Source organism: Zosterops lateralis, assembly GCF_965231275.1.
Source record: "Zosterops lateralis genome assembly, chromosome: 15".
NCBI classification, from domain to species: Eukaryota; Metazoa; Chordata; class Aves; order Passeriformes; family Zosteropidae; genus Zosterops; species Zosterops lateralis.
The window spans coordinates 6,346,983-6,372,264 of NC_139775.1; the positions used below are offsets into that span (position 1 = coordinate 6,346,983).

The 25,282-nt window shown below is 52.6% G+C and overlaps 4 protein-coding genes across 4 annotated transcripts; 2 read left to right on the plus strand and 2 right to left on the minus strand.

Moving 5' to 3' along the window:
• The first annotated feature begins 591 nt into the window (after window positions 1-591).
• On the plus strand, window positions 592-2,253 carry NDUFB10 (NADH:ubiquinone oxidoreductase subunit B10). Its single transcript, XM_083872382.1, has 4 exons — window positions 592-802; window positions 1,369-1,507; window positions 1,797-1,936; window positions 2,067-2,253. Exons 1-4 carry the CDS (start codon window positions 655-657, stop codon window positions 2,162-2,164), a joined length of 525 nt encoding a protein of 174 aa, XP_083728508.1. The 5' UTR covers window positions 592-654; the 3' UTR covers window positions 2,165-2,253.
• A 232-nt stretch (window positions 2,254-2,485) lies between these two features.
• On the minus strand, window positions 2,486-4,981 carry RPS2 (ribosomal protein S2). Its single transcript, XM_083872510.1, has 7 exons — window positions 4,815-4,981; window positions 4,612-4,701; window positions 4,095-4,202; window positions 3,502-3,675; window positions 3,267-3,426; window positions 2,759-2,850; window positions 2,486-2,607 (listed from the first exon to the last, which is right to left on the minus strand). The coding sequence occupies exons 1-7, from the start codon at window positions 4,968-4,970 to the stop codon at window positions 2,527-2,529; spliced, it is 861 nt and encodes a 286-aa protein (XP_083728636.1). The 5' UTR covers window positions 4,971-4,981; the 3' UTR covers window positions 2,486-2,526.
• Window positions 4,982-6,113: 1,132 nt separating this feature from the next.
• On the plus strand, window positions 6,114-15,544 carry TBL3 (transducin beta like 3). Its single transcript, XM_083872153.1, has 22 exons — window positions 6,114-6,181; window positions 6,321-6,372; window positions 6,454-6,549; window positions 6,782-6,829; window positions 7,924-8,065; window positions 8,491-8,575; window positions 8,931-9,098; window positions 9,504-9,579; window positions 9,729-9,825; window positions 10,196-10,392; window positions 10,679-10,820; window positions 11,170-11,228; window positions 11,733-11,836; window positions 12,202-12,352; window positions 12,473-12,703; window positions 12,875-12,945; window positions 13,340-13,496; window positions 13,823-13,881; window positions 14,088-14,191; window positions 14,345-14,416; window positions 14,705-14,863; window positions 15,331-15,544. The coding sequence occupies exons 1-22, from the start codon at window positions 6,126-6,128 to the stop codon at window positions 15,441-15,443; spliced, it is 2,439 nt and encodes an 812-aa protein (XP_083728279.1). The 5' UTR covers window positions 6,114-6,125; the 3' UTR covers window positions 15,444-15,544.
• A 105-nt stretch (window positions 15,545-15,649) lies between these two features.
• NOXO1 (NADPH oxidase organizer 1) lies at window positions 15,650-20,549 on the minus strand. Its single transcript, XM_083872154.1, has 8 exons — window positions 20,296-20,549; window positions 19,799-19,879; window positions 19,621-19,684; window positions 18,916-19,096; window positions 18,494-18,675; window positions 18,164-18,277; window positions 17,593-17,710; window positions 15,650-17,375 (listed from the first exon to the last, which is right to left on the minus strand). Exons 1-8 carry the CDS (start codon window positions 20,359-20,361, stop codon window positions 16,784-16,786), a joined length of 1,398 nt encoding a protein of 465 aa, XP_083728280.1. The 5' UTR covers window positions 20,362-20,549; the 3' UTR covers window positions 15,650-16,783.
• Between the last annotated feature and the right edge of the window lie 4,733 nt (window positions 20,550-25,282).

The following is a 25,282-nucleotide window of genomic DNA, read 5'->3' on the forward strand; positions in this document are numbered from 1 at the left end:
TCTGTCAGCCCAGGCTTTGTGATTGTGACTGGTAAAGAGATTGAGACAATACATCTGGGAATTACAGAACAGTTTGGAGTGGAAGGGACCTTAAAAATCATCCAGTCCCAGCTGCTGCCATGGACAGGGATGCCTCCCACAGCCTGAGAGGGGCCCAGCCCTGCGTGTCCCTGTGTGCAGGGAGGGCTCCGAGCAGGGACCAGCCTCTGCTTTGGGGACTCAGCAATGGCACCAGAGGAATGGGCAGGAATTGATCCCAGGAATTTCCACCTGGACATGAGGCAGAACTTTATCCCTGTGCAGCGGCCGAGCATAGATCCCACAGAGGGTGTGGAGTCTCCCTCACCGGGGATATCCCAAAGCCCTCTGCTCACAGTCCGGTGCCATGCGCTGCTGGATGGCCCTGCTGAGAAGGGAAGTGGGACAGACGGGACACACTGTGGGCTCTTCCCACCCGACCCATCCCGGGATTCTGGGATCCCTTCACGGGGTTCTGGGATCCCCTCACGGAGGAGGGACACGCGGACTACAACTCCCGGCGTGCCCCGCGGCCGCCGCCACATTCCCGCGTCCGGCATCCCCAAGGATCGCCGCCATATTGCCGCGCTCCCGCCCCCTCAGGGGTCACCGCCATCTTTCCCCGCCGCCGCCGCGATGCCGGAGGATCACGACTGGGAGGCGTACAAGGTACCGCCGACCCGCACCCCCGTCTCCGAGAGGACTACGTCGGTGCCCAACCCCGCCAACTACTTCCAGTCCGCCTTCAACTATGTCTTCGACACGCCCGTCACCTTCGTCCGAGGTATCAGCGGGACGAGACCCTCCCCTCGTATCCCGTCCCCTCCCCGTGGGAGTTGAGCAGCGACGCGGGGACGGGGACATCGGGATGGGCACACCGGGGCGTGGGGCAAAGGCGTGAGGATACGGGCATCTGGACAGACAAAGGGCACACGCAAGGACACAGGGACACTGGTCCTGACAGTAACAGCACGGGCAGAGGGACAGGACACTGGGACACAGGGACGTGGGACATTGACAAGAACATAGCATGGACATAGGGACGTGGGACAAATACACGGCCTGGACAGGGGGACAGACATACGAGACACAGCATGGACACTGGGACAGATACAGGGACATGAGGACACAGGACACAGCTCGGGCACTGGGAAAGATGCAAATGATACAGGGATGCAGTAACAGCGCAGACAGAACACGGGACATAGCACAGAGGGACAGACACACAGCTGGGCATGAGCTGGACACAGTGATGGACCCACTGGTGCAGCCTGGGAAGGGGGCAGGGGCAGTGCCAGCTGTGCTGCCCCTCAGAGCTGGGGCTGGGGTGTGACCGGGCTGTCCCTGCAGAGTGGATCGAGCGGCTGCAAAGCAAGAACAAGTTCTACTACTACCACCAGAAGTTCCGTCGTGTGCCCGACCTGAGCGAGTGCCTGGAGGGCGACTACCTGTGCTACTATGAGGCCGAGGCTCAGTGGAGGAGGGACAGGTATGGCTGCCCCTGGGCCGTCCCCCAAGGGAGGTCACAGCAGAGCAGACCCACATCTGGGACCTGCAGCATTTTGATCGATGTTGGGGTGCTGGGGCAGCACCTCCAGCCCACCCCATTACACATCAATGTCCTGGTGTCCCTGCAACACAACTGGGCATGGTGGCATTAGGGACCAGGACCATGAAAATCCCAGAGCTTCCACATCCCACAGGGTGTCCTCAGCCCTTGGTTCAGCTCTTCTGCCATCTCATGGCTGCTGTTGCATTCCTCACCCTGTTTCCCGCAGGATGGTTGATCAGGAAATCGTGGAGATAGTCCGGGAAAGGATGGCTGCGTGCAAGCAGAGGGAGGGGCCCAACCAGTTCCAGAACTGTGCCAAGGAGATGGAGCTGCTGGCACAGGTCACCAAGGCTTACCAGGACAGATGTGAGTGTGGCAGCAGCAGACAGGGAAAGCGTTCTAAACCCAGGGAAGGGAGCTCTGGAACCATGTCCCATGCTCCCATGGAACACAGGCCTGTGGGAGGCACTGCTCAGGCTTTTCCTTTCTTTTTCAGATGGTGATCTGGGTTACCATGGGAATGCACGGACCTGCCTGATGAAGCAGAAGCACAGGATGATGGAGGAGAGGAAAGCAGCACAAGAAAAGCAGTAGAACTGCAACAGTTCCTCCCCTCCATGGTGCTGGTATCCAAGTGCACGTTGCTTCCTTGGCCTCCACAATAAACAGACATCTGTACAGTTGGGATCTGTATTTGTTCTTTGAAGGGCTGTGCAAGCCCTCAACTTCAGGCACTTGGGGCTGCCAGTATTGGGGTTTGTCCTCTGGACCTCTTCCACTCCTCCATGAGCACCAGACCTGTGTGTGCTGCTCTGCCCTGGCTCAGAATTCCCCTCAGTCTGAGTAAAGATCCAACCCATTCCATGGTTTAACCCATCTGCCCCAGCACCAACCCCCAATCACACCAAGCACAGATTCCTGGTTCTCTGATCACTTTATTCCCGTACAAAACCCGCTTAGGTGGTGGCCACAGCGGCTGCCTGGGTCCTCTGCACCGACACTCTCGTGTGGGTCTTGGCCAGATGATCAGTGAACTCCTGCAAGGAACACCAACAGTGGGTTATTATTCCTCAGCACCACCTCCCACCCATCCCTGGTGGCTCAGCTTTATAGCTATCAAATCTTGGGGTACAGAAATCTGAATTTTAGGGCCAAGATTTGAGCTGCAAGTTCCCAAAATAGTCTTACCTGGTAAGGAGACTTGGTGAAGACAGTCTCTTTCCAGAGGTCAGGAGTTAGGTAGCTGTACGTTTTAGAGATGGCATCGAAGGTGGCTTTGGCTGTGGAGAGATGTCACACACTGCCTGTCAACTGCCGCAGGCCCAGCCCGCTGCTCCAACCCACAGCACCAAAACATCCCCCAGTTAGGACAATGTGGAATTTTGAAAGGATCAGGGAGACCATGGGAGGGCCTCTCTGATGAACCCACAAAACTCAGGTTTCTCTCTCTCTCCAGTTACGACAATTACACTACGGAACACAAGTGCAATCGCGCAGATTGGGAGATTCAGGAGCGTGGACAGGCAATTAACAGAAATTAACCATTTCTGTGATTAACTTCCACAGAACCTGCAGCAGGACTGTGCTACTGAAGCAGAAATGGCTTCTGCCTCACTGCTGGAGGCACAAACCACTAAAAAACACAGGTGCTGTGCCCTGTCAGTGACATGAGCGGCAGCGCCAGCCCCAGACTCACCGAAGTTGCCGAGTGTGGCGGTGCAGCCCCGCGCTGACGTGTAGCAGTCATCAATGCCAGCCATCATCAGCAGCTTCTTGGGGACAGGAGCCGACACAATCCCGGTGCCACGGGGAGCCGGGATCAGGCGCACCAGCACAGAGCCGCAGCGCCCCGTCACCTGCGGGGACACAGGGGGTCACAGAGCCCCATAACACAGCCCCGAGCAGCCCTGCTCACCTCAAGGGACACTCACCTTGCAGGGCACCGTGTGCGGCTTCCCGATCTTGTTGCCCCAGTAGCCGCGGCGCACGGGCACGATGGACAGCTTGGCCAGGATGATGGCACCGCGGATGGCCGTGGCCACCTCCTTGGAGCACTTCACCCCCAGCCCCACGTGCCCGTTGTAGTCCCCGATGGCCACAAACGCCTGCAGGAAGAGGAGTTTTCACGGCTCCCTCTAGGGTGGGGGGTGTGCTCAGCAGAGCTCACAGCTTGCCCCCAAACCCATTTTCCCCCTCAGAGTTCATCTTTCAGTCAGAATCAGCCAAGGTTAAGGCACTGAGATTCAATTCCTTGCTGCAGCCTCACACTGGTCAGAACTCCCCATGATCTCCCAACAACATTGCCTCTTTATACCCAGAATTTCTCCCTGAAAACCCAATGCTGCTGTGCAAGAACAACTGAATTTTGCAGTGTCAGAAGAGTTTGTTTAAAACTACTAACAGTCCTCACAGTGAAACATTTATTTACTAGGTAAGACAGAAAATAGGATTTGGAGTGATTAAAATGACACTAGAAATGCAGGAGGGAAGTTGTGAACAGGAGGATCCAGAAAAGTGGGATTACCTTGAACCTGGTGCGCTGCCCAGCCCGGGTCTGTTTCTGCACAGGCATAATCTTCAGCACCTCATCCTTCAGCGAGGAGCCCAGGAAGAAATCGATGATCTCTGACTCCTGCAAGAGTCAGGAACTGAGCACACAGAAATCAGGGAATCCTGCAATGGTTTGGGTTGACAAGGACTTCAAAGGTCACCTAAATAACCCCCCTGCCATGGGCAGGGACATCCTTCGCTATCCCAGGCTGCTCCAAGCCCTGTGTAACCCAGCCTTAGACACTTCCAGGGATCCAGGGGCAGCCACAACTTTTCTAGGAATCTGTGCTAGGGCCTCCTGACCCTCACAAAGAACAATTCCTTCCCAATAACTCATCTGACCCTATCCCAGCTCTCCTAGAGCCCCTTTAGGCTCTGAGGTCTCCCCGGAGCATTCCTTTCCCCAGGTGAACAACCCCTGCTCTCCCTGCCTGGCTCCACCCTTTGGAGCATCTCGCTGACCCATCACTTCCATGTACACAGCAACCCACCTTGATGGGGAGCGAGAAGAGATAAATCTCCTCAAGAGACTTGATCTTCATATCCTTGACCAGGCGACCGAGTTTGGTGACAGGAATCCACTGGCAGAGAAATCCACGGGCAAGAGTCACCAGGCGCCAGCAGCCGCCGGGCCCCGGCTCTGCAGCCCCACGCTGGGGGCTGGCAGCACCCCCGTCCCCGGCTCCCCGCTCACCTCCTTATCCTCGGCTTTCCCTCCGCGGGCTCCGCGGCCCCTCCCGCGGCCTCTCCCGCGGCCGCGCCCGCGGCCCCGCAGCCCGGTCCCGAATCCACCGCGGAAGCCCCCGCGGGCCGCTCCCGCTCCTCCCGCAGCACCGGCGTCGTCCGCCATTTGCTGGAACAAAGCGGGACATCAGGCGGGCCGCGCCGGGCGCGGATGGGGCCGGATGGGCCGCGCCGCCCAGGGCCGCCGCCATCGCTCCTCCGTACTTACGTGATCTCTCAGCGTAGAAAGGCCGCGCTACGGCACCGCCCGCTATTTATAGTGCGCGGGCATCTCGCGAGAGCAGCGCCGGCCCCGCGAGCTGAATGAGGAATACGTCTCGGGCTGGAATGAGCCATTTATGGTGAATTATACAGAGCGCGGGGCGGGCGCCGCTCACGCTATAAAGGGACGCGCGCGGCCGGGGCCCTGAGAGTGCAGCGGGGCGGCGGTAGGTGAGGGGCTGAATGTGGTTGTGAGCGGGAGGGCACTGCCGCACCTTCGTCTTTCTGTGCGCCTTTAGCCTTTATAAAGCTCTCGTGGGAAGTGTTTATGGCGCTGGATGGGTGGGGTGTGCAGGGAACGTCCCGGGAAGGCGCTCCGGGGGCTGCGGAAGCGCCCGGCGCGGTCTGAAAATCACTCGGGGTCTGCTGGTGGCCCCGGGTGAGATAACGGCGCCCATAGCATCGGGAACATTAAGCTTATTGCCCACGGCTGTGTGTGGGGAATGAAACCCATGTTCCCATAGGCCCCGTGCCCGGCGGGTACTGGGATGAGGGGTTGTGGGGGCTGTTCCTCAGAGCTTTGTTCTCTCCAGGCGCTGTTCCCGGCCGCTGAGAGCTGTGGGCGGCGCTGACCCTTCCGCGGAGGAGCTGTGAAGAGCACGGGGATGCAGTGATGGACAGCGACACGGGAGTCACAGCTGAAAACGATTCCTTTCTGTATTTTGACGTACAATAAAAGATAATACGTTTTAATGATAAAGCGTTTCTCTTCTTTCTAAGCGTGAAAAGTCCTGCTTGACGCTGTGGCCGGACCCGGCTATCGCTTCCTTGGGGCGGGGAGCGGTGGTTTTGCTGGGGATTGCTCTGGATCGCGGAGAAGATGCCGCGCGGGTGCTGCTCTGGGCGGGGCTGTCGCGGTATCCCGGAGGAACCGGGAATTTTTGTCCCGTTCTCTGGCGCCGCTCCGCGCCCCGCGTGGCGCTGGTCGCGCCCTCTGTGACCGTGCCGGAAGTGTTCCCTCACTTCCTGCATGTGCTCCGGAAGCACGTGGTCCGTGGCCATGGCGGACACGGACCCGGCCGCCGCCGCCGCCACCCCTGTGCGCTTCAAGAGCAAGTGAGGGACCGTCGGGACCGGGCTGGGGCTGCGAGGGCGAGGGAGGGACCGGGCCGAGCTGGGCCGTGCGACCGGAGCCGCCGGGCCGCCGCCGCTCCGCTTTAACGGAGTCTCTCCGCGCGTCTTTTTCCCCTTCCAGCTACGCCGCGACGCGGAGGATCGAACCGTTCTACAAAGGAGGGCGAATCCAGGTAATCTCAGCTCTGGAGGGACATTTGGGAATGTCCCGCCTCCTGGCTCTAACGTTCCTGTTCCCGGTCCCTTTTCTCTAGATAAGCCAGGATGGGAAATTTATGTTCTGCCCCTGTGGGAGCAAAGTCAACGTCATCGATGTGGAAACGGGAGCTCTCCTGCACAGCCTAACGCAGGTGACGGGGATCAGCCTCTCCTGAGCGTTTTCCGAGGCTCCCGGAGGGTTTTCTCACTGCGGGTATAAAGCCCCCAGGAGTGAGGAGCGCAGGGAGGGCGGGAAGGGATCCAAACACGGGTTTTGGGTGGTTCCCGAGCTGTGCTCGGTGTCAGCAGAGCCGCGGGGAGAAGGGAGCTCCGAGATCTCTCCAAGGACAGTTTAACTGTGGGATTTCCCTTCTGTTTTCCCAGGAGGAGGAAGAGGATGTCACAGCATTCGTGCTCAGCCCTGATGATGAGGTGGGTTTGTGCTGGGGGTCGGGAGCAGCCTGGGACAGGCCGAGCCAGGAATGGGGGGAATTTTGGGGTATCTGCAGGGCCAGGGCTGGGACTCGATGATCCTTGTGCATCCTTTCCAACTGAGGATATCCCATGGTTCTATTCCACACCCTGTGAGATCCCCCTGGAGCCTTCCCAGGCCCTTCCCTGTGGGTCAGACTCAGAGCCTGAGCTCCACCAGCAGCTCCTTGTGGACACTTGACAAACGTCTCACCTCAGCCGGGCCAGAACTCCTGTGTTGGGGTTTTAGAGTCTTTTAGGGGTTTCAGTGTCTGTCCTTGATGATGGTCACAAGGGAGATGAGGCTCTTTGGACCGTCTCTTACAGTACAATAATATTAAAAAAACCCTAAACACATCCCAAAAATAAAGGAGTCATTTTCAGCCTTTCTGTGTAAGGTCATCCGTGGATGGCAGGGAGAAGGAACTCTGCAGACCTGAGATATTCTAGAAACACGTGGTTTTATTGCAAGGGTTGTGGGTAAAAAGGGCTTTGCCTTCAGCCACCAGCCTCGGCTGGAGGGAAGCCCCAAAGAGAGAGGGTAATAAGCAAGAGAAGTAAGGTAAGAGAGATGGGGCGGGTAAGGGAGATAAGAGAGTGAGCACCTTATTACAATACATTGTATCTCCTTTTGTATTGAACAGTCTAATTTACAGTGACCAACTGGCGCAAGATACAAAACCTACAGACTTTTCATGCAGCCTATGAAAACTACTATATTACCATATTCATCCTACATTGTAAACTCTAAAGACTACTTTTCTTATCTACCTTTTCCCTGATACCTTGGCAGGGTGGAGAGGGGCTACATTCTTGGGTTCTTTTGGTTTTTGTCCTTTAACCCATCTCCAGCTAATCCCCATCTTCCTGCCTGCCATGTTTACATCTCAAAGCTGGCTTTCATTTCTATTTCACTCACAGCTTTTATATCTTTAGTATCTCTTGCCAGGCAATCATAGCTGTAAGCTTCTCCTGTCTCATCTCTGCCAACATTTCTGAATCTCAGAGTCTGTGTGGTGTAAAACACAAGGTCCCCCTTTCCCTGGTGTCCCCAGGTGCTGGTGACGGGGAGCCGGGCGCTGCTGCTGCGGCGCTGGCGCTGGCGGGAGCCCAGGTGTGAGCGCACCTGGCGGGCCGTGCACAGCGCGCCCATGGCCACCATGGCCCTTGACCCCACGGCCACCCTGCTGGCCACAGGTACGTGTCACTTCGAGTTTTTTTTTACCCTTCTGATGTTTTTTTTATTTTTAAACAGGAGCTTTCTCGTGCATTGTAATGTAAACAAAGCGGATTTTCTGTGATAAACTCCTGGCTTGACCAGTGGGGTCAGAGGAGTGTCAATCTTGTCCCCCAATCACTAGTCAAAGTCCAAACCCTGTTTAAACCCCAAACCAAAATAAACTTCCTCTTTCTGTCTCATCTTACAACCTGATGGATGAGTGTAGTTCTTTCACATCCTCTAGTGACTCCTGTCTAGAGGAGCCACCTCTGGGGTGACCCATGGGATTCCCTGCTCCTGGATGACCTCCCGAGGGCAGGGTCAGGGCCATGTCCAGTCTGGGGATCTGCTGGATTTCTCTCTCTCCTCCAGAGTTCGTTCCCTGCTGTCCTTCTCTCCCCAGGTGGCTGTGACAGCACCATTAAGGTCTGGGATATGATCAAACACTACTGCACACACAACCTGAAAGGATCCTCTGGAGTGGTACAGTAAGGGCGAGTCTTGTCTGTCAGTCCCTGGCTGTGCTGGGATGCTGGGATTGATGGGGAATTCTTGAATTAATGGAACATAAAGGTCCATTCCAAGCAGGTTCTGGGCTCTTCCTGGCTTTTGAGAGCAGGTTTGTAACAAGATCCAGGCATTCCACACAGGGTCATGGCTGATTCTGCCCAGAGAGGAAATATTTTGGTCAAGAATTTTCATGGAATCACAGAACTCTTGGGGCAAGGACACCTCCCACTAGCCCAGGATGCTCTGAGCCCATCCAGCCTGTCCTGCTGTGGGATGTGCATTATTAAAAGGTTGGGTGGTTTATTCCTGTCCTGTCTCTCTCTTTCTGCCCAGCCTGGTCGAGTTCCACCCCGACATCTCCCGCCTGCAGCTCCTCTCCTCCTCCATCGATTACAAGATCCGCATCTGGGACCTGAAGTCCAGCAAATGTGTGGCACTGCTGGATGGGCACTTCAGTGCTGTCACCTCACTGGCCTTTGCAGATGGGAACACCCTCCTGAGGTACCTCCTGGCAGGGCTTTCACCTCCCTCCTTCACCTCCTGCAGCACTGGGGGATGCTGGAGGCTCTGGGCAGGTTCTCCTTTGAGGGGAGGAGTGGTGCAAGTGCTCAGTGGGTGTCAGCACCTGTGCATTGGAATCATGGAATGGTTTGGTTTGGAAAGGGCCTTAAAGCCCATCCAGTGCCACCCCTGCCATGGACAGGGACATCTCCCATTGTCCCAGTGCGCTCCAAGCCCCATCCAGCCTGCCTGTGTTTCTGGGAATATCCTATGCTGGCACAGGGAATGCTGCTGCTCTCTCTTCCATGGCCTCTCCAGAGAGGTGTTGAGCTCCCACAGTGCCAAATTTGCACCCAGACCCAAGCTGAACAGATTTAGCACTAAAACTGAGCTTTTCATTTGCAGCTCAGGCCGTGACAAGATCTGCATGGTCTGGGACCTGGAGACCAAGCAGAGCAAAAGAACCGTCCCTGTCTACGAGGTGAAACTGCTTTTTGTTTCTTCCTTTGAGGTCCTCTGTAGTTTCTAGGCCATGATCTTCCTCTTTAGGGTCTGAACGTTGTGAAATCAGGTTTCTCTCCCTTCCCAGGGGCTTTCAGCTCTGGTTCTGTGCCTCTCTGACTCTTGCAGACCGTGGAAGCTGCTGTGTTGTTGCCTGAAGAGGGAGATTTCTCTCAGCTGGGTGTGAAGAAACAAGGGCTGCACTTTGTCACAGCTGGCAGCAAAGGTGGGTGTCACTTTTGGAGCCTGAAGGGTGGCACTTCAGTCACTTGACTGCTGTTATTCCTGGGTTGTGTGTTCTCCATATGTGGCAGAAGCCTTGGCTGGAGAGCAGAGCCTGCTCCTGAGTTCCTTGAGCAGGATGGAGCAGGCACAGTCTGATCCTTTTAATGCTCAAACACATTTATCTCTGTTTTCAAACTCAATGAGTTTGATTTGCACTGAAGAAGCAAAACTTTGAGGCTTTTCCAGCCTCTGGATCCTGCCCAGCCTTGCCTTGGAGCTGCGTGGCTTTTCCCAGCGTGGTTTGGATGACATTCCTTGGACATCCGCCGTGTAAAGCAGTGGCTCTGCCATGATTTCTCCTGCTTTTCCAGGCATCCTGAGGGTGTGGGACGTGGCCACAGCTGCCTGTGTGCACACCCAGCCCGTGCCCTTCACGCTGCAGGACGAGCCCAGTGAGCGCAGCCTCTCCCAGTGCCAGTTTGTTCCCGCCAGGAATGAGATCCTCACTGTGTCCGTGGAGCACAACATCATCTTCTATGATGCTCAAACCCTCCAGCTCAGGAAGCAGGTGACAACCCTCAGCCTCCCTTTCCCTTTATCCAGGAGCAGCTCTGCTTCTGGAAGAGCTTTGCCCAGGGGTGCCCTTGGCTCCAGGCTGTTCTGGAATTGTTCCAGAGAATTCCACTGGTCTGGGGGAATGTTGCCCAGAGACCAACACAGGGACGAGAAAGCAGAACAGACTTGGCCAGAGATGCCTCTTGTGTGTAGAAATGACACCCAGTGTGAAATGAAAACTAGTCATTCCCACCTTGTCCTTCAGCTGCCTTTTCCCTCTTGGACTGTTTCCATTGCAGCTTGCAGGATACAATGAGGAGGTTCTGGATGCGAAGTTCCTGGGCCCTGGTGACTCTCACATTGTTGTGGCCACCAACAGCCCCCAGCTGAAAGTGTTTGAGCTGGCAACTTCCCACTGCCAGATCCTGTATGGCCACACAGGTGTGTGACATTGCTGGCCTGGGGGGACGTGGGCAGCTCTTCCTTCATCCGGTTTCTCCTGGAACTCTGGTGGGGAGGAGTCCTTGAGGTGTCGGTGCAGCAGCATCACAGCAGGTCTGGGAGTTGTGTGGGGAGAGGATGTGTCCCACTCTCCCTGTCCCTGCCAGTGAGATCAGTTTAAATTGCAGCTGAAGGTGCAGGTGTGTGACAGGCTCAGTCCATAGGGACCAGGGGTGTCGTGTCTCAGACCTGTTCCCTGTCTCATTAACTGGGCTCATTAACTCACCCCCTTCTGTTGTCCCATCTCAGCATTGCTCAGCACCCACCAGGTTTTATTTCTTCTGTTTAGAAACAATCCTGGCTTTGGATGTCTTCAGGAAGGGCCTGATGTTTGTCACCAGTGCCAAGGTTTGTCACTGTTCTCCATTTAATGAAACTCTTCTTTCCTAGTGATCCTTGTGGGCAAAATTATATTATTTTTGGAACTCCAGAAAAGGCTTTTTGTTCATACAATCCCTGTCTGCTGCATGCCCCAAATACAAGGTTCTCTCACTAACCCTTTTTAACATTGTCCCTGGGAAAATTGGTTGTATTTTATTGGCCTGAAGGAAATGTTTCCTTCTCCAAACATCCTGGTCTGGTGTTGGAGTTCAGAAAAGTTATTAGTGTGAGATGGATGGGGGAAAAGGTGCCAAGAGCCTTGATAGACACAAAAATAAAGCTCTGATACAACCAGAAATAAACCTCCATGCTGGAACCCCAGAGTGGGAGCTGATCTTGTCACCTGCTGCAACAAAGATGACAGTTCAAGCAGGAACATCAGGCACCAGTCAGGCTCAGGGATGTGATGAAAGCACAGGGACCTGCTGACTCCCCAGAAAATTTAGGCATTTCTGTCCTTTTCCCCCCCAGGACAGAAGCATCCGTGTGTGGCGGATGGGCAAGGCTGGCAGGGTGACCTGTGTGGCCCAGGGTCTGGGCCATGCCCATGGCGTGGGTGCTGTCGCCTGCTCCAGGTAACACACTCTGGGGGAGGGAATGAGGGGAGTGTCCTGCTGGGTGCTGTCTGCCCTTCCAGCTGTGCTGCTTCTCATCCCTGCTCCCAGCTTCTCATGGTGCCCAAGTGTGAAGGGATCATGGAATGGTTTGGGTTGGAAGGGACCTTAAATCTCATCCAGGGCCACCTCCTGCTATGGGCAGGGACACTTTCCACTGTCCAGCCTGGTCTCGGATACTCCCAGGGATGGGGGAAATGAAGGAGCTTGGAAAGCTGTGAAAACGCTTTTCCACATCCCAGGAGTGGTTGAGTGTGGAGACCCCAGTCAGGGAGGAGAAACCCCCTGAACTGTTTCCCTGCACTTGATGGTTTCATTCCTTTCAGGCTGAAGGAAAGCTTTGTAGTGACCAGCAGCCAGGACTGCACCATCAAGATCTGGAACATCCCGGAATCTCTCACCTCCAAGGCAAAAGCAGCCTTGATCTCCAGTCCAGAGCCCCTCCATGCCAGGGTGACTGAGAGGGGCCACGACAAGGTACAGCTCCACCTGATCTTTTAGTGCTTCAGTCTCCCTGTTGTGCTGCAGCCTCTGTTCCATGTCTCACACCCAGAGGTGAGGCCTGACCCTATTTCTCCTCTCTTGTGGCTTCCACAGGACATCAACAGTGTGGCAGTGTCCCCCAATGACAAACTGCTGGCCACGGGCTCTCAGGACCGGCTGGCCAAGCTCTGGTCCTGCTCTGACTGTTCCCTCCTGGGGGTTTTCTCTGGACACAAACGTGGCATCTGGTGCGTGCAGTTCTCCCCCATGGATCAGGTCTTGGCCACCTCCTCGGCTGATGGGACCCTGAAGCTCTGGGGACTTCGGGACTTCAGCTGTCTGAAGGTGATGAGAACTTTGCCTCTTGGTCTGGGCAAAACCTTGGGGTTTGTTAAGGATCCTCCCAAAACTTGGAGCTTATTTCTTTGGGCTTTATGAGTGAATCAGATCCTTTTGGGTCTTTCCAAAGGCCTGGCAGAGGCTCTGGCACTGCTGAATTTCCTTTGTGTTTTGCAGACCTTTGAAGGCCACGATGCCTCAGTGCTGAAGATCATCTTTGTGAGCAGAGGAGCTCAGCTGCTCAGCAGGTTTGTGCCTGCCAAAGGATCTGGGCAGATTCCAGAATTAAAGGAATATCTGGCCTCATCAGCAGCACCAAGAGGGAACAGTCTTGTGTCCAAAGAATATTTGGAAAGATTTATAGGAAGATAGTTTAGGCCAGGCCTTCTGTCGAGGTTATTTTAATCTTCCTCTGCTGCAGTTGTTCCATGGATGGATTCCTTGTGGCTGCTGTGGCATCACTGGGTTGGGACAGACACAGTAGACAAAGCTAAGGGTGCATCTTGCCCTCCACATTTTTGGTTAACTCTGCTCCTGTTTGGAAGGAATTGGGATGGGACAATTTAATCTGAAATTAGAAGTGTGACACAGCAAGAATGGATCTGTCCAGTGATTCCCTCTATTGTGTTTCTCTTCCAAAAGTGGATCTGATGGTCTTTTAAAACTCTGGACAATTAAAACAAACGAGTGTGTGAAAACACTGGATGGTCATGAAGATAAAATCTGGGGCCTTCACTCCAACAAGAAAGATGACATGGTTGTGACAGCCTCCAGTGACTCCTGCATCACCCTGTGGCAGGTACAGCGTGGCGTTGGCTCCTCCCTGGGTTAATTGGGGTCATTGGAGAGCTCAGGGTCTCAGTGGTTTGTTTCTAATGTGTTCTTCTCCTTTTCTGGAATTGGTTCAGCAAGGCTGATCTTGGCATTTGGGGCTATTTTTTGTCCATCCTGTATTTCTTTGGAGCTTTGGAGGGAAGTTGGAAATTGCTGGATTTAACATTTAAATTACTTGACCCTGAGATTTTGCTGCAGAAAGTGGTCTCCACATCATATAATGGCTAAATCAAAACCCTTCTGTATTAAAGCAGGATTTGATAAAGTTTTATCCTGATTTTTTTTTAATAGGATGTGACTGAAATTGAGGAGAAAGAAGCACAGGCTAAACAGGAGGAGCAGATTATGAAGTGAGTTGATCTTGTGCCATAAAGAGCTGTGAAAGGCAAACTGTGCAGTGGAAATATCCACACCTGGAATGAGGAAATTGAGGCATTTATTGACAAGCACCACGGACTTCTTAACTCTTACTGCCAAATCTGCTGCTTTTTGTGTAGTTTTGGTTTTTTCCTCTACCTAAAGATTGTCTCACTCTTGCCTCTGATTTGTTTTCCAGAGAGCAAGAGCTTTCTAACCTTCTCCATGAGAAAAGGTACCTCAAAGCTCTGGGCCTGGCCATTTCCCTGGACCGGCCTCACACGGTGTTGACAGTGGTCAAGGGTGAGTCCAGAGTGTGCTCTGAAGGCATTTCCTGCCCTCTCTCCTTTCCCAGACACCTTTTCTACCTGGTTCAAGGCTACAAAGTCCAATAATTAGTCTGAAAGCCTCAGTTTTCCCTAAGGGATATCACCCTGCTCTCATTTCTCTCTCCAGCCATCCTCAAGGAGCCTGAGGGGAGGAGGCACCTGGAGGACAACATTGTTCGGCTCCGCAAGGACCAGAAAGGTTTGTTGCAGGATTGAAGTGCTGAAAGCTTTCAGGTCAGAAAGCTTTGTTTTGTCACCTGAAATTAGAATCCTACAATCCTGGAATGGTTGGGGTTGGGAGGTTGTCCAGTTCCATGGGCAGGGACACCTTTTACTAGGCCAGGACCTGGCCTTGGACACTGCCAGGGATAGGGAGCCTCAGTGACTGTGTGGGAACTGAGGGATTCTCACTCCATGAGAACCCAGGGATGTTTTCCAGTGTGGGCTCTGCTGTGTGCCAGCCTGGCCAGGCTTCCTTCCCCCACAGAGGCAGTGCTGGCCTTCCTGGTGACGTGGAACACCAACTCTCGAAACTGCCATGAGGCCCAGGCTGTCATGGAGACGCTCCTGAAGCACGAGGCACCCGACAGCCTCCTGCAGTTCTCGGGAATTAAATCTGCAGTGGAGTCCCTGCTGCCATACACGGGTGAGGCCCTGTGGGGACAGGCATGGGCTGGTGGGGCTGATTTGGATCAGGGATCATGGAATGGTTTGGGGAGGAAGGGACAGGTCAGTGAATCCACCCCTGCCATGGGCAGGGACACCTTCCACCATCCCAGGCTGCTCCAAGCCCCATCCAACCTGGCCTTGGACACTTCCAGGGATCCAGGGGCAGCCACAGCTTCTCTGGGCACCCAGGGCCTGCCCACCCTCACAGGGAACAATTCTTCTCCAATATCCCATCTATCCCTGCCCTCTGGCAGTGGAAGTCATTCCCTGTGTCCTGTTACTCCATCCCTTGTCCTAAGTCCCTTTCCAGCTTTCTTGGAGCCCCTTTAGGCCCTGGAAGTCTCCCTGGAGTGTTCCCTTCTCCAGGCTGGACATTCTCAGCTCTCCCAGGAGCTGGATTGTGTGCTGCCTCCCCTGTGCCTCTGAGCCCTTCCCTCCTTGCAGAGCGTCACTTCCAGCGGCTGAGCCGCCTGCTCCAGGCCTCCACCTTCATCGAATTCATGTGGCACAACATGAGGCTGGCAGATGTGGCCCAGCAGGACCAGGGGACCCTGTGACCTCCCTCCCACCAATTTCTCTTTCCAAAGAACCCTTTCCACCAAGATGGCAGTTGGATTTTTAGTTCCTGTATTTTGTAATAAATGTTTTAATTTCTAAACCAGCGTCCAATCTCCTCAGGGATGAATGAAAGGAAAAGGTAATTTCCTTGGCCAAGCTGAGGTTTGTGTTTTCACACCCTGGATTTTCAGACTCACAAACAGCAGTCAGTTTGGGATAAAACAGCAAAATCCCAACGGGCAGTTGGCATTTAAAGGGTTCGTGGAGCTGGGATCCTGCTTGGGCAAAGCAGTCTGGTCCAGGGCAGGGGATCTCACCTGTGCCACTCAAAATGTAGCACCTGCGAGGGAGAGAAGCACAATTTAAATTCTCCAAATAGCAAAATTTTAAAGCATAAAACACAAGCAGGCTTCAGGGATATTTACATGTATTTATTTCATAGACACAAATGTACAAAATTCAAACAACACAAACACCTCACAAGTTCTTTATAAAAATACTACCATACCTGGGAGAACAAGTACAATTAAAACCATCAGTGTAAAGAAAGTCTTAATTTTCCTGTAACTCTTTTTCTAACTCATTTCTAGCAAATGAGTTTAGGATTAGAATTGTGAGTTTCAGTAACTACCCATTCCCCTGGAAAGAGGAATGTTTTGTCCATAAAAGTGACCTCTGTTCCAAATCCCCTGTGACTCCCCTGGCTGTGTTACTTGTGCCTGCACAAATGTGGCTGGAGGGAACAGGGATGAGTTTCCTCCCCAACAGGTTTTTTTATTCTCACAACCATTCAGGAGACCCATTCCTATATTTCATGGCCTCTGCAGTAACCTACAAAAACCCCAAACAGAAGCCAAAAGTCAAAAAGTTTTAAAAAAACGTGCATAAAAAGGGGGGGTCAGTAACTGCCATCACACAGGTGCATCATCCCATCCCTCCTCCTTCCCATAATCAGCTCAGGGTGCCTGGAGTGACTCAGGCACTCTGGTGCCACCCCTTTGCCCTCCACGGTGGCTGTGCCAGCTCATCCTGGTGTGGGGAATAACCCAGGCACAGCTGTGAAACACTCACGTTCTGCAGGGCAGGGCAACACCTGCCCCAGGGAGAACTCACTGAGCTCCCAGCCACCTCCAGCTCTGCAGCTGCCCCATCCTCAAGGGACCCCACTGAGTCCTCTCCCAGTAACTCCCTGTGGAAGCAGGGAGGTGATGGATGTGTGTGTGCTCCTCGGGAAGGGACAGTCTCAAGCTCTGACACTCCGGAGCCTCTGCCCACGGCTGCCAGGGGACTCCAGCGAGCGGGGTGTCAGGGCTGTCCCCGTGTCCCCTCCCCAGGGACGCTAATGCCGGCTGGGGTTGGGGAGGGCCAGCCGCAGAGCCGATTGCTGCACGGCGCGCTTGGTGACGGTGCTGCAGCGCTGCAGGATCTCGTGAGGTGAGGGACGGGCTGGCACCTTGGGGACACCCGCGGCCAACTCAGGGTCAGCCAGGGACGTCCTGAGCTCGGCTGCGGAGGACTCCACAAAGCCGGAGTCGTTCCTGTTCCTGAGGGCTGGGGATTTGCTGCCGTGGCTCGGGGCAGGAGAGCTCCTGGCCTGCTCCACCTCGGGCAGCGATCGCGACAAGTCGGGTTTCCAGGCCAGCCGGGCGTCCCCGTCGCTGCTGCTGCCCGAGCTCAGGGAGGAGCTGTCCAAATCCAGCTCCGGAGTGGAGCTGGCCCTGGGCAGAGAGCTGGATCTGCTCCTCGGAGCGCTGCAGTGCTCCTGCCGGGCCGGGCTGGGCCGGGGCACCGCCTCTCCCCGTGGCTGCGGGGAGCACAGGTTGGGGCTGGAGGCGTTGAGGCCGCAGCTCAGCATGGTCTGGAGCTTGCAGTGAGGGTTCTGGTAGGGCCGGAGGCACAGCGAGGGGATGTAGCCAGTGCAGCCGTTGTACCTGAGGGCAAGGATGGAAAGAACACTGAGAAAACCCTTCCAGCACCTCGGGCAGACAGGAGGGAGCACTTGGGGAAGCAGGTCCGTGGTGCACATGGGGTGTGAGGACAGGAAAATCATCCCTCAGCTCAGGGGGCTCCCCTGTGCATCCCACACAGGAGGGGAGGAACAGCAAGCAGCTCCCTCAGGGAGCCAGGACTTTGGGAAAGCTTCCTCACCGGATCAGCCACCAGCCATTGTGGGATCTCCTGAGCACCTCCACAACCACCCCCTGGTTCAGTGAGAGCTCATCTGCATTCTGAGCGTCGTAGGCCTGCACCACAAAGTACAGGCTGCCTGCAGAGAGAGGGAGAGGTTGGATTTGCCTTGTGGAGACAGTGCTCTGATCCCTGTGAGAGACCAGCCCAGCTGCAGGGCAACTGTCCCTGAGTGACTGGTTTGCTCACGGGCCCAAATCTGATCCATTTAAGTTGGATATAACGAAGAAGATTTTTACAAAAAGGGCGTGGAAGAGGTTGCCCAGAGAAACTGTGGCTGCCCCTGGATCCCTGGAAGTGTCCAAGGCCAGGTTGGACAGGGCTTGGAGCAACCTGGGACAGTGGAAGTTGTTGGGGCTGGAGCTGGATGGGCTTTAAGCTCCTTTCCAATCCAAACCACTCCAGGATTCCATGACCCACAGGTGGTGCCAGAGCCAACCAGAAGAGTCAGAGCTCCAGGCAGGGACTCCAGGCAGTGGGTAAAGTGGTGGGGTTCTGCAGAAGTCATGTTTTGAAGGAGGAACAGACTTACCCTCCTCATCTGAGCTTAAGGCATTCTGCATGTCCTCACAGGCATCAAGCTCTTCCAGGTATGAGGCTGGGAACCAGGCTATCTGCTTGTCTGCATTTTCCACCAGCCACCAGCCTACAAAGAGGAAAAATATCCAGATTTTAACAGGCTGCAAGTCAAAACATGACAATAATCCCTGGGTAGGGGACACAAGGGACAGGAGGGACATTCACTGTCCCACCAGATAAGCACACAACTGCAAACACCTGAACCCCTGACACTACCTCAGCATTTGCCTAGGTATGAATCCATCTGCCCATCCACCCTGATACTGAATCCTCTCAGACCTACCAGTCATGTCCTTGATGAGCACTTCCACAATCTCCTTCTGAGCCACAGTGAAGGGTTTGTTCTTTGTGTCTTTGGTTTCAAAGGCCTCAATGCAGCGGTAGCTCTGTGACGCGTGAGGGAGGGTGATGGAGAGGGGCTGGGGGTTCTTCTCCCTTCTGAATACTGATGGCATGATCACAACACTGAAAAGTAAAGGTGCATGTCAAAAAACTCATGTGAAAGGTTGAGTTTAGTATTGGTTTTGGTGAAATTGTTTCTGCAGTAGGCTGAGAAAAGGTTCAGGCATCAGAAACAAAATGAAGCTGGATTGAAGCACCCAGCTGAACTGCCCTGGAGTGTAACTGGGGTTTCCCTTCTATCCATATCCCATAACAGTTCTGCTTCACAAAAAAACCCCAAAAAATACAACTCATATTTCATACCTATTTTCAGGGAAGGAGGGATCAAGGTCTTGAGTCTGTGCCTTGAAAAACTGATTCACCTCTTCACTCCGGGAGATTTTCACATCTGTTTTCAGCAGCTCCTGGGAATATGTTTCCAGCAGTTTCAGGATCTCCAGGCACCTGTTCAGCTTCCCACCCTTCCTCTGCTGCATAGTTATACCTTCAAAATAACAAGGGCACTGTTGGGACAGGACAGAAATGGATCTGGGCCCTGGGAGCAGCATTTTTTCCCTGAACACTGGGGTGTCCTCACCCACCACCCCTCCTGCCCAAGCCCAAACTGTACAAAGTCACTGTCCTTGCCTTCCCTGTCATTTTTAACAGCTCCTAAAACAATTTTTTAACATCCAAAATTTCTCTTCTTTTCACATGTAAAGTTTCAAGAAGCCCTAGGTCAATGTTGGAAGTGTAGCATTAATTTGCCAAGTGCAGCTATCTATTAAAAAAAATCAAATTTCAAATATATCTCAAATTTATCTATTAAAAAAGCCTTTCTGGGTCATTTTAAGTCTGTACTAGACCCAAACATGCTGATGTGACCCAGTGGTGCCATGACAGGAGCAAGAGTGAGCCCCTGATCTGTTCCAGAGGAAGGTCAGACTTGGAGGCTTCAGTCTCTGTCATGGGTTATGACTGTCCCCAGCCACTCTCATGTTTGTTGGTCCATCAGAGATTTGTCCTTACCTTTAAACCTGGGTAAACTCCTCAGTGACCCACTCTCAGTGGGGAATTTTCTCTTCAGCTCTTTCTAAAAACAAGGAGAAGGAGAGAACAGTGATTCCTCAAAGCTGACGCATGGCTAGGCTCCTTCCCCTTCCCAGGACAGGAATCTTGAAACTGGAGGAATTGAAAATTCACTTACATGGAATTTCTTAAAGTCTTCAAATGTCCTGTAGATGAGAATATTGTTCTGATCTGACCAAGACACAAACATCATGTAGTTCTGTGAAAAGGGAAAAGAAAAGCAGTTTAATCCCAATGTTCAATTTTGAATGCTTCCAGGCAATCAGGATTTGCTGTGGGTTAGTCGAGGCTTTTACTGTCACATTAAAAAATTAAATGAAACACGAAACCTACAAAAATATTTCCTTAATTTCATGACCCTAAATGGATAATCATTGCTGAAACCAGGAGAATTTTATGGTGCTGTGACAGAAAGAGAGCAAAACGCAAGATAATAAGCCCATTAAAAATCAAGTCCCCTTGTCCTACACCCTTAGGCTCAAACCCCAATACTATGGAATAACCAAGCATATCCCTGGAAGAGTAATTCAAAATCCTCTAGCCTCCCAATCTATAAATTATATTTAAGGAGAAAAACAGAGCCAAAAAAAGAGAAAAAATAAAAAATTCAAGTACCTTCTGTTTTCTGCACTGCATAAAGCCGACAGCCTTCACATGCACGGGGTACCTGTTGCAGCTCATCTTCCCCACGGCTGCTGCTCCTCCTTCGCAGGGAACCAGAGGGATGTGTGAGGGAAGGATGAGAGCTGGAGGGATGAGAGCTGGAGGAAGCAGAGATGCGGCTCCAGCCCCGACTGCCGAGGTTAAATACCCTGCAGCAGGAGGCAGGGCAGAGGTGTTCCCGAGCTTCCTCCTCCGCCCGGGCAGAAATTCCGTGCTTTGGCAAACTACCGCGTGCCTTTTACCTTTGCCCCCGCTTTTAACATGCAAATGTTGCCGGGCGCAGGCGGGACATAGTTCAAGGAGCCGCGGAGGAGAAACACATTCTTTTATCACATCTTAACCAGTGCCGGGAAGGGAGCCGGGGCTGTTTGCCAGCCCTGAGTTAAAGGAGGTCACAGGGCCAGCAGCACCTGCCCCGAGATATTTCCGGGACACATGTGAGGGTTTTATGGCTGTACCGCACAGTCACCTGCAGCTCGGGCTGAGCTCACTAAATCAGCCCCAAGAACTGATTTAGAACATGGGTTGTAAAACACAGATCAGGCACCATTTAATGTGAGTAATATTTGTTGCAAATATTTTTTTCCCCTGATTTGTCCCACATGCAAGTTACTTTAAATAGGTTTCTGACAGTTTTATCAATATCTCCATGGAGATCCTGATGTAATGAACAAACACATCCCCAGGATGTAACTAAAAGACTGAAAGCTCCTCAGGTGTAAATATGTGATGGAAATTCAGTTCTGAGTGCTCTGCCCCACATCCAAGCCAAGTGTCCACGCCCCCCCAGGACAGCCACCGGCTCTTCCTAAGGAGCAGCTCCACTGCCCAGAGGCAAAGCAGGAGAGATAATTCCAGCCTTGGACAGCCTGTCCTCTCCCTGAACCTCAGGGCTGATGGGCACTGTGTGATCAAAGCGCCTCTTCTTTGATAAAGCCTCAATTGAACCATTATCACTATAATTATCTTTATCATTATCATTATTGAAACCCAAACTGAGAAGCTCAGCCGTGCCTCCTTTTCATTTCCCAGCTACTCCTGGTGTCTCAAACCCTCAGCAATGGCTGCAGGTAATTTTTCATCTACCAAAAAAACGCCCCAGAACTGGAACAGGGAGCCAAACCAGATTCCTTCTGGAAAACACTGTCAGGAGGGTCTAGGTTTGTGTTCCATGAGCACAGGAGGCTGCTCCCACACAGCAGGGTGGCAGTTCCTGGGGACAAAGAAAGCGGGTTTTACTGCTGCTGGATATCTGTCCTGCATTAAAAGGGAGTTATTCAAAGAGCACTTTGGTTCAGTGTGCATTTTGGAGAGAAAATCTCTCCAACAGCATCTCCAAGGCATTTCCTGGCTCAGGAAGCCACAGAGGAGCTGCCCTGTGGGAAAGGGATGTGAAGCAGCTCCCCGCCCTCCACAGTCCTGGAATCAGACCCTCCATCCCCTCTGTTACAAAGGCTCCAGCCAAAGCACGTGCTGGTAAATCTCCCCGGACCAAAGACTGAGGATTTTATGGAGTGAGAAGAAATCACTTCATCCAGCAGATTTATTTAGAAAGTCTCAGTCTCTGAAATGCCAAAACCCTTTGCTGACTCCATGTCCTCAAACCTGCACTCCTTGGCTTCCCCTTGGCAGCCAAGCCAGGGCCAAGCTCACCCTCTCGTGTTTCTCTTAAGCAGCTCTTGGAAATACCTGGGACCAAGACTCCCAATGAAGCACCTTGGCTTGGTTTCGCGTCTCAGAGCAAACACAACATTTCCAAGAGCATAAAGGTTTAAACATGTTCATCCTGACTGAGAAAAGCCAAAGACAAGGAAAGCTTTGGAGGAACTGCAACACAAGGAGATGGCTGGGGAGGCTCAGAGAGCACTTTGATCTGCAGATGCCATAAAAACCAGAAGAGTAGGAAACAGCCTTGGTCAAAGGCTTTTTCATCATTCTCAGGGAATTCAAGCAGAAAAGGGGGTGTGGAAATACATCTAATGGAATGTTAAACAGGAAGGTAAAGCTATACATGGGTTCACAAGTCACCCAAGGCAGAAGGACCAGCCATGCAGTTTGGAGAGCTGATCTTCTGGAAGATTGGACTGACTGAGAGATTGCTGGTGATAGCAGTGTTGTTTTAAACCAAATATGAGCAAAACTGCTCAAAACTCAATAATTGGTTATTGAGTAAAAGTTTTGTGGAAGGTCACTGTGACACAGAACTGAGGTGCAGGGAGGGAGAGGAAAAGCCTGGCACTCCTCTGAGACACCAACACCTCTGGAGTCACCTGGAGGGCTCAGTTCCAGCTCTGCAGCTGTCACAGCAGTATCGGTGCTCTGGAGATATCACATGTGATGTCATGAAACTGTCTGCTGCAGAATGACCTCATGAGCCACATCATGTCTGCAGTGACACCGCCTACGAAACCAGAAGGAGGCTGGGCCAGATGGCCCTTGCATGGGCACAGTGCTCCTCAAAGCTCTCCACAACTCCTGGCCATGCCAGGGCCATTCCTGTTGGGAGGGAGGGTAGTAGAGGCCACCAGTAGAGGCCATAATTCCTCTTCTCTACTGGATGCATTTGAACTCACTTAGAAAAAACAGGACATTGTTTTTCTGATGTTATCAAGTTTACTTTGTGTCTTCTACAGCTTCCGTGTCATCCTGCCATAAATCAGTGTCTCTTTGGGCGTAATAATTAATGGCAGGGGAGAAGGGGTCTGCCCAGAAAAAGTCAGAGTCAGGAAGAATTGCTGGACACTGACGTTTCATCATTGATATTTATTTACACAACTCTCAGAGCAGCAGTTAATTTTCCTTTAGTTGTTTTACAAAGTGCCAAAGAGATCATAAATTAACAGGCAGTATGTTGGAGTGCACTGCCCAGCTTTGCCAAGATGCAGGAAACATGGGATTTTTCTGTAATGACTCCCATAATTTTGCAGTCTGTTCCAAGAAAGCCTCCTGCATCCCACCAAGGTGGAGCTCTGCCATTTAAGGAGCATCACTACAGCCATGAACAGCTGCTCTGTGGACAGAAACATGTTTGTGTCTAAGGTGACCAAGGCATTGTCACAGGGAGTCACATCAGACTGCCTGCCCCAGATTGCCCACAGCTGGGGAGATAAAGGACATCACCTGGAGACTGCAAGGAAGGCCCCAGAGTCACCAGGGCTGTCCCACTGAGTATTTCCATTCCAAGATCAGCCTCCTTTCTGTCACAAATAAACACTGATGCTCTGCTTTCCTTTTCATTTCAGTGTGGATCAGGAGTAACTTCAGTAGAAACAGAATCTGAGTGCACAGATGTTCGGGGGCAGCCAAAGGCAACCCCTCTCCAGCTCCTCCTGAGCCATTTTCCAGGTCCAACAAGAAACAGCTTTGTCTCAAATGCTTGGAGAGAAGCAGCTGTGTTATGAACATCTTTCCCACACACAGAAGTCATGTCTGGGCTGGTGAGTGACCTGTGCCCCTCATGGCTGATGATGTGTGGGACTCTGCATCAGGGATTTCTCCTTCTGTGGCAGGCACAGGAAAGGCAAAGAGAGGAAAAGTCCTTAAACCCTCAGGACACTGCAGCTGTGAGGAAGAGATAGAGAAAGGAGCTTTGGGCACAGCCAGGGGGGCCTGGAACAAAGCTGGTGGACAAGCTTCATCTTTCCCTCACTCACCTTCAGGATCAAAACCTGCCCTTTACTGTTCTTGAAGGTCACCTGCGATGACACATGGCCTATCAGCACCTTTAATGAAAAGCCCAGATGCTAAAAGCCGATTTTAAAAGCACAAAGAGGTTTTAGACTTTTAATAAATAGAGAAACAGACCTTTATTTAAAAAGAATAATGAAAACCCAGACACTGGAGTTGACAAAAGTCTCCTTCACCTCATGAACAAAGGAAGCAGTTGAACTTTCACACAGGCCAGGATGAGAGATTTTGCAGTAACTAATCCAGAAGAAAGTATTTCATTTCATTCTAATTTCAGCAGCTGCTGCAGGCATTAAAGCATTTCTCTGTGGCAGACCCAATTCAGCAACGCTTTGAGCCCAGGCAGCAGCTCAGCCCTTTCCCACTCCATCACGGGAGCTTCCCAAGGTGCACATCCCTCTTCAGTGCAGGGAGTCACTCACTCCTCACAGGCAGCTTTGCTTCAGCATCCAAAATCACAGCATCACATCAAACTCCCTCAAACCTCACTCCCGAGGCGTCATTGACTTTGCGAAGCCCTTGGGATGGCCCCGCCCAGCCCAGGGAGAGCTCTGCCCGTCTCAGGTTTGCTCGCTGCCCGGGGCACGCACATCGCACCGTCGTGTTTACCAAGTGCTTGCTGCAATGATTTCATAGTTCTTTTATAAAAGTGACATGTTTTCTTAAGGTTATGCAGAGGACAAAAGTGTAATTCAAGAGGGAATCTTCCAGAGAGGGTGAGAATGTAATTTAAGCTGCTTCAAGAAGAGGAGGTTGCCTGAATTATTTTCTTAGGAAATAGCGGTGTTTGATGAGCGCTTGGCACGAGGCCAGCGCTGTGTGGACGTGCTGGGACCCAAGAAGGGGCTCTGAAGGGAGAAGAAAAGCAGGGTGGAGTTTCCAAGGGAGTTTGAGGCTCAGCCTGCCCTACACATTCCTAAATCCAGGGGGGGAAATCCCAGCAACACCAGTACAGCCAATAGCAAGCACAGCAGCACCAGCGAACATGGACAAATGTTGTTTTCACTCTTCACTGGGGGAAAATCTGTTCTTACATCATGCTAAATATAGTAAATTGATTGAAGATAAGACCGTTTTGTTCCTTCCAGATTAGTCACAGTCTCTCCCTTTCCTCATTCCCGGCCATCGTGGAGCAGAGTATGCAAAGTCTTATCTCTCCTGGGGATTCCACCAGCACCAGGAGCTTTGGGTAAGGTTCACCCGCATTTCAGAGCAAAGACAGCAACTTGTGTTCCTTGGCCCCTTCACAAAC

Bases quoted from the DNA above. Each gene is read 5' to 3' on its own strand.
- NDUFB10 (XM_083872382.1), top strand. From the start codon at position 655: ATGCCGGAGGATCACGACTGGGAGGCGTACAAGGTACCGCCGACCCGC. The intron at 803-1,368 runs GTATCAGCGGGA...CTGTCCCTGCAG, and splicing joins GCCCGTCACCTTCGTCCGAG to AGTGGATCGAGCGGCTGCAA. The intron at 1,937-2,066 runs GTGAGTGTGGCA...TTTCTTTTTCAG, and splicing joins CAAGGCTTACCAGGACAGAT to ATGGTGATCTGGGTTACCAT.
- RPS2 (XM_083872510.1), bottom strand. From the start codon at position 4,970: ATGGCGGACGACGCCGGTGCTGCGGGAGGAGCGGGAGCGGCCCGCGGG. The intron at 3,676-4,094 runs GTAATCCCACTT...CTCTTCCTGCAG, and splicing joins GGCAGCGCACCAGGTTCAAG to GCGTTTGTGGCCATCGGGGA. The intron at 2,608-2,758 runs GTAAGACTATTT...TGTTCCTTGCAG, and splicing joins TCACCAAGTCTCCTTACCAG to GAGTTCACTGATCATCTGGC.
- TBL3 (XM_083872153.1), top strand. From the start codon at position 6,126: ATGGCGGACACGGACCCGGCCGCCGCCGCCGCCACCCCTGTGCGCTTC. The intron at 6,550-6,781 runs GTGACGGGGATC...CTGTTTTCCCAG, and splicing joins TCCTGCACAGCCTAACGCAG to GAGGAGGAAGAGGATGTCAC. The intron at 12,353-12,472 runs GTACAGCTCCAC...TGGCTTCCACAG, and splicing joins CTGAGAGGGGCCACGACAAG to GACATCAACAGTGTGGCAGT.
- NOXO1 (XM_083872154.1), bottom strand. From the start codon at position 20,361: ATGAGCTGCAACAGGTACCCCGTGCATGTGAAGGCTGTCGGCTTTATG. The intron at 19,880-20,295 runs GTACTTGAATTT...CCCTTTTCACAG, and splicing joins TGCAGTGCAGAAAACAGAAG to AACTACATGATGTTTGTGTC. The intron at 17,711-18,163 runs GTAAGTCTGTTC...CTCTCTCTGCAG, and splicing joins CTTAAGCTCAGATGAGGAGG to GCAGCCTGTACTTTGTGGTG.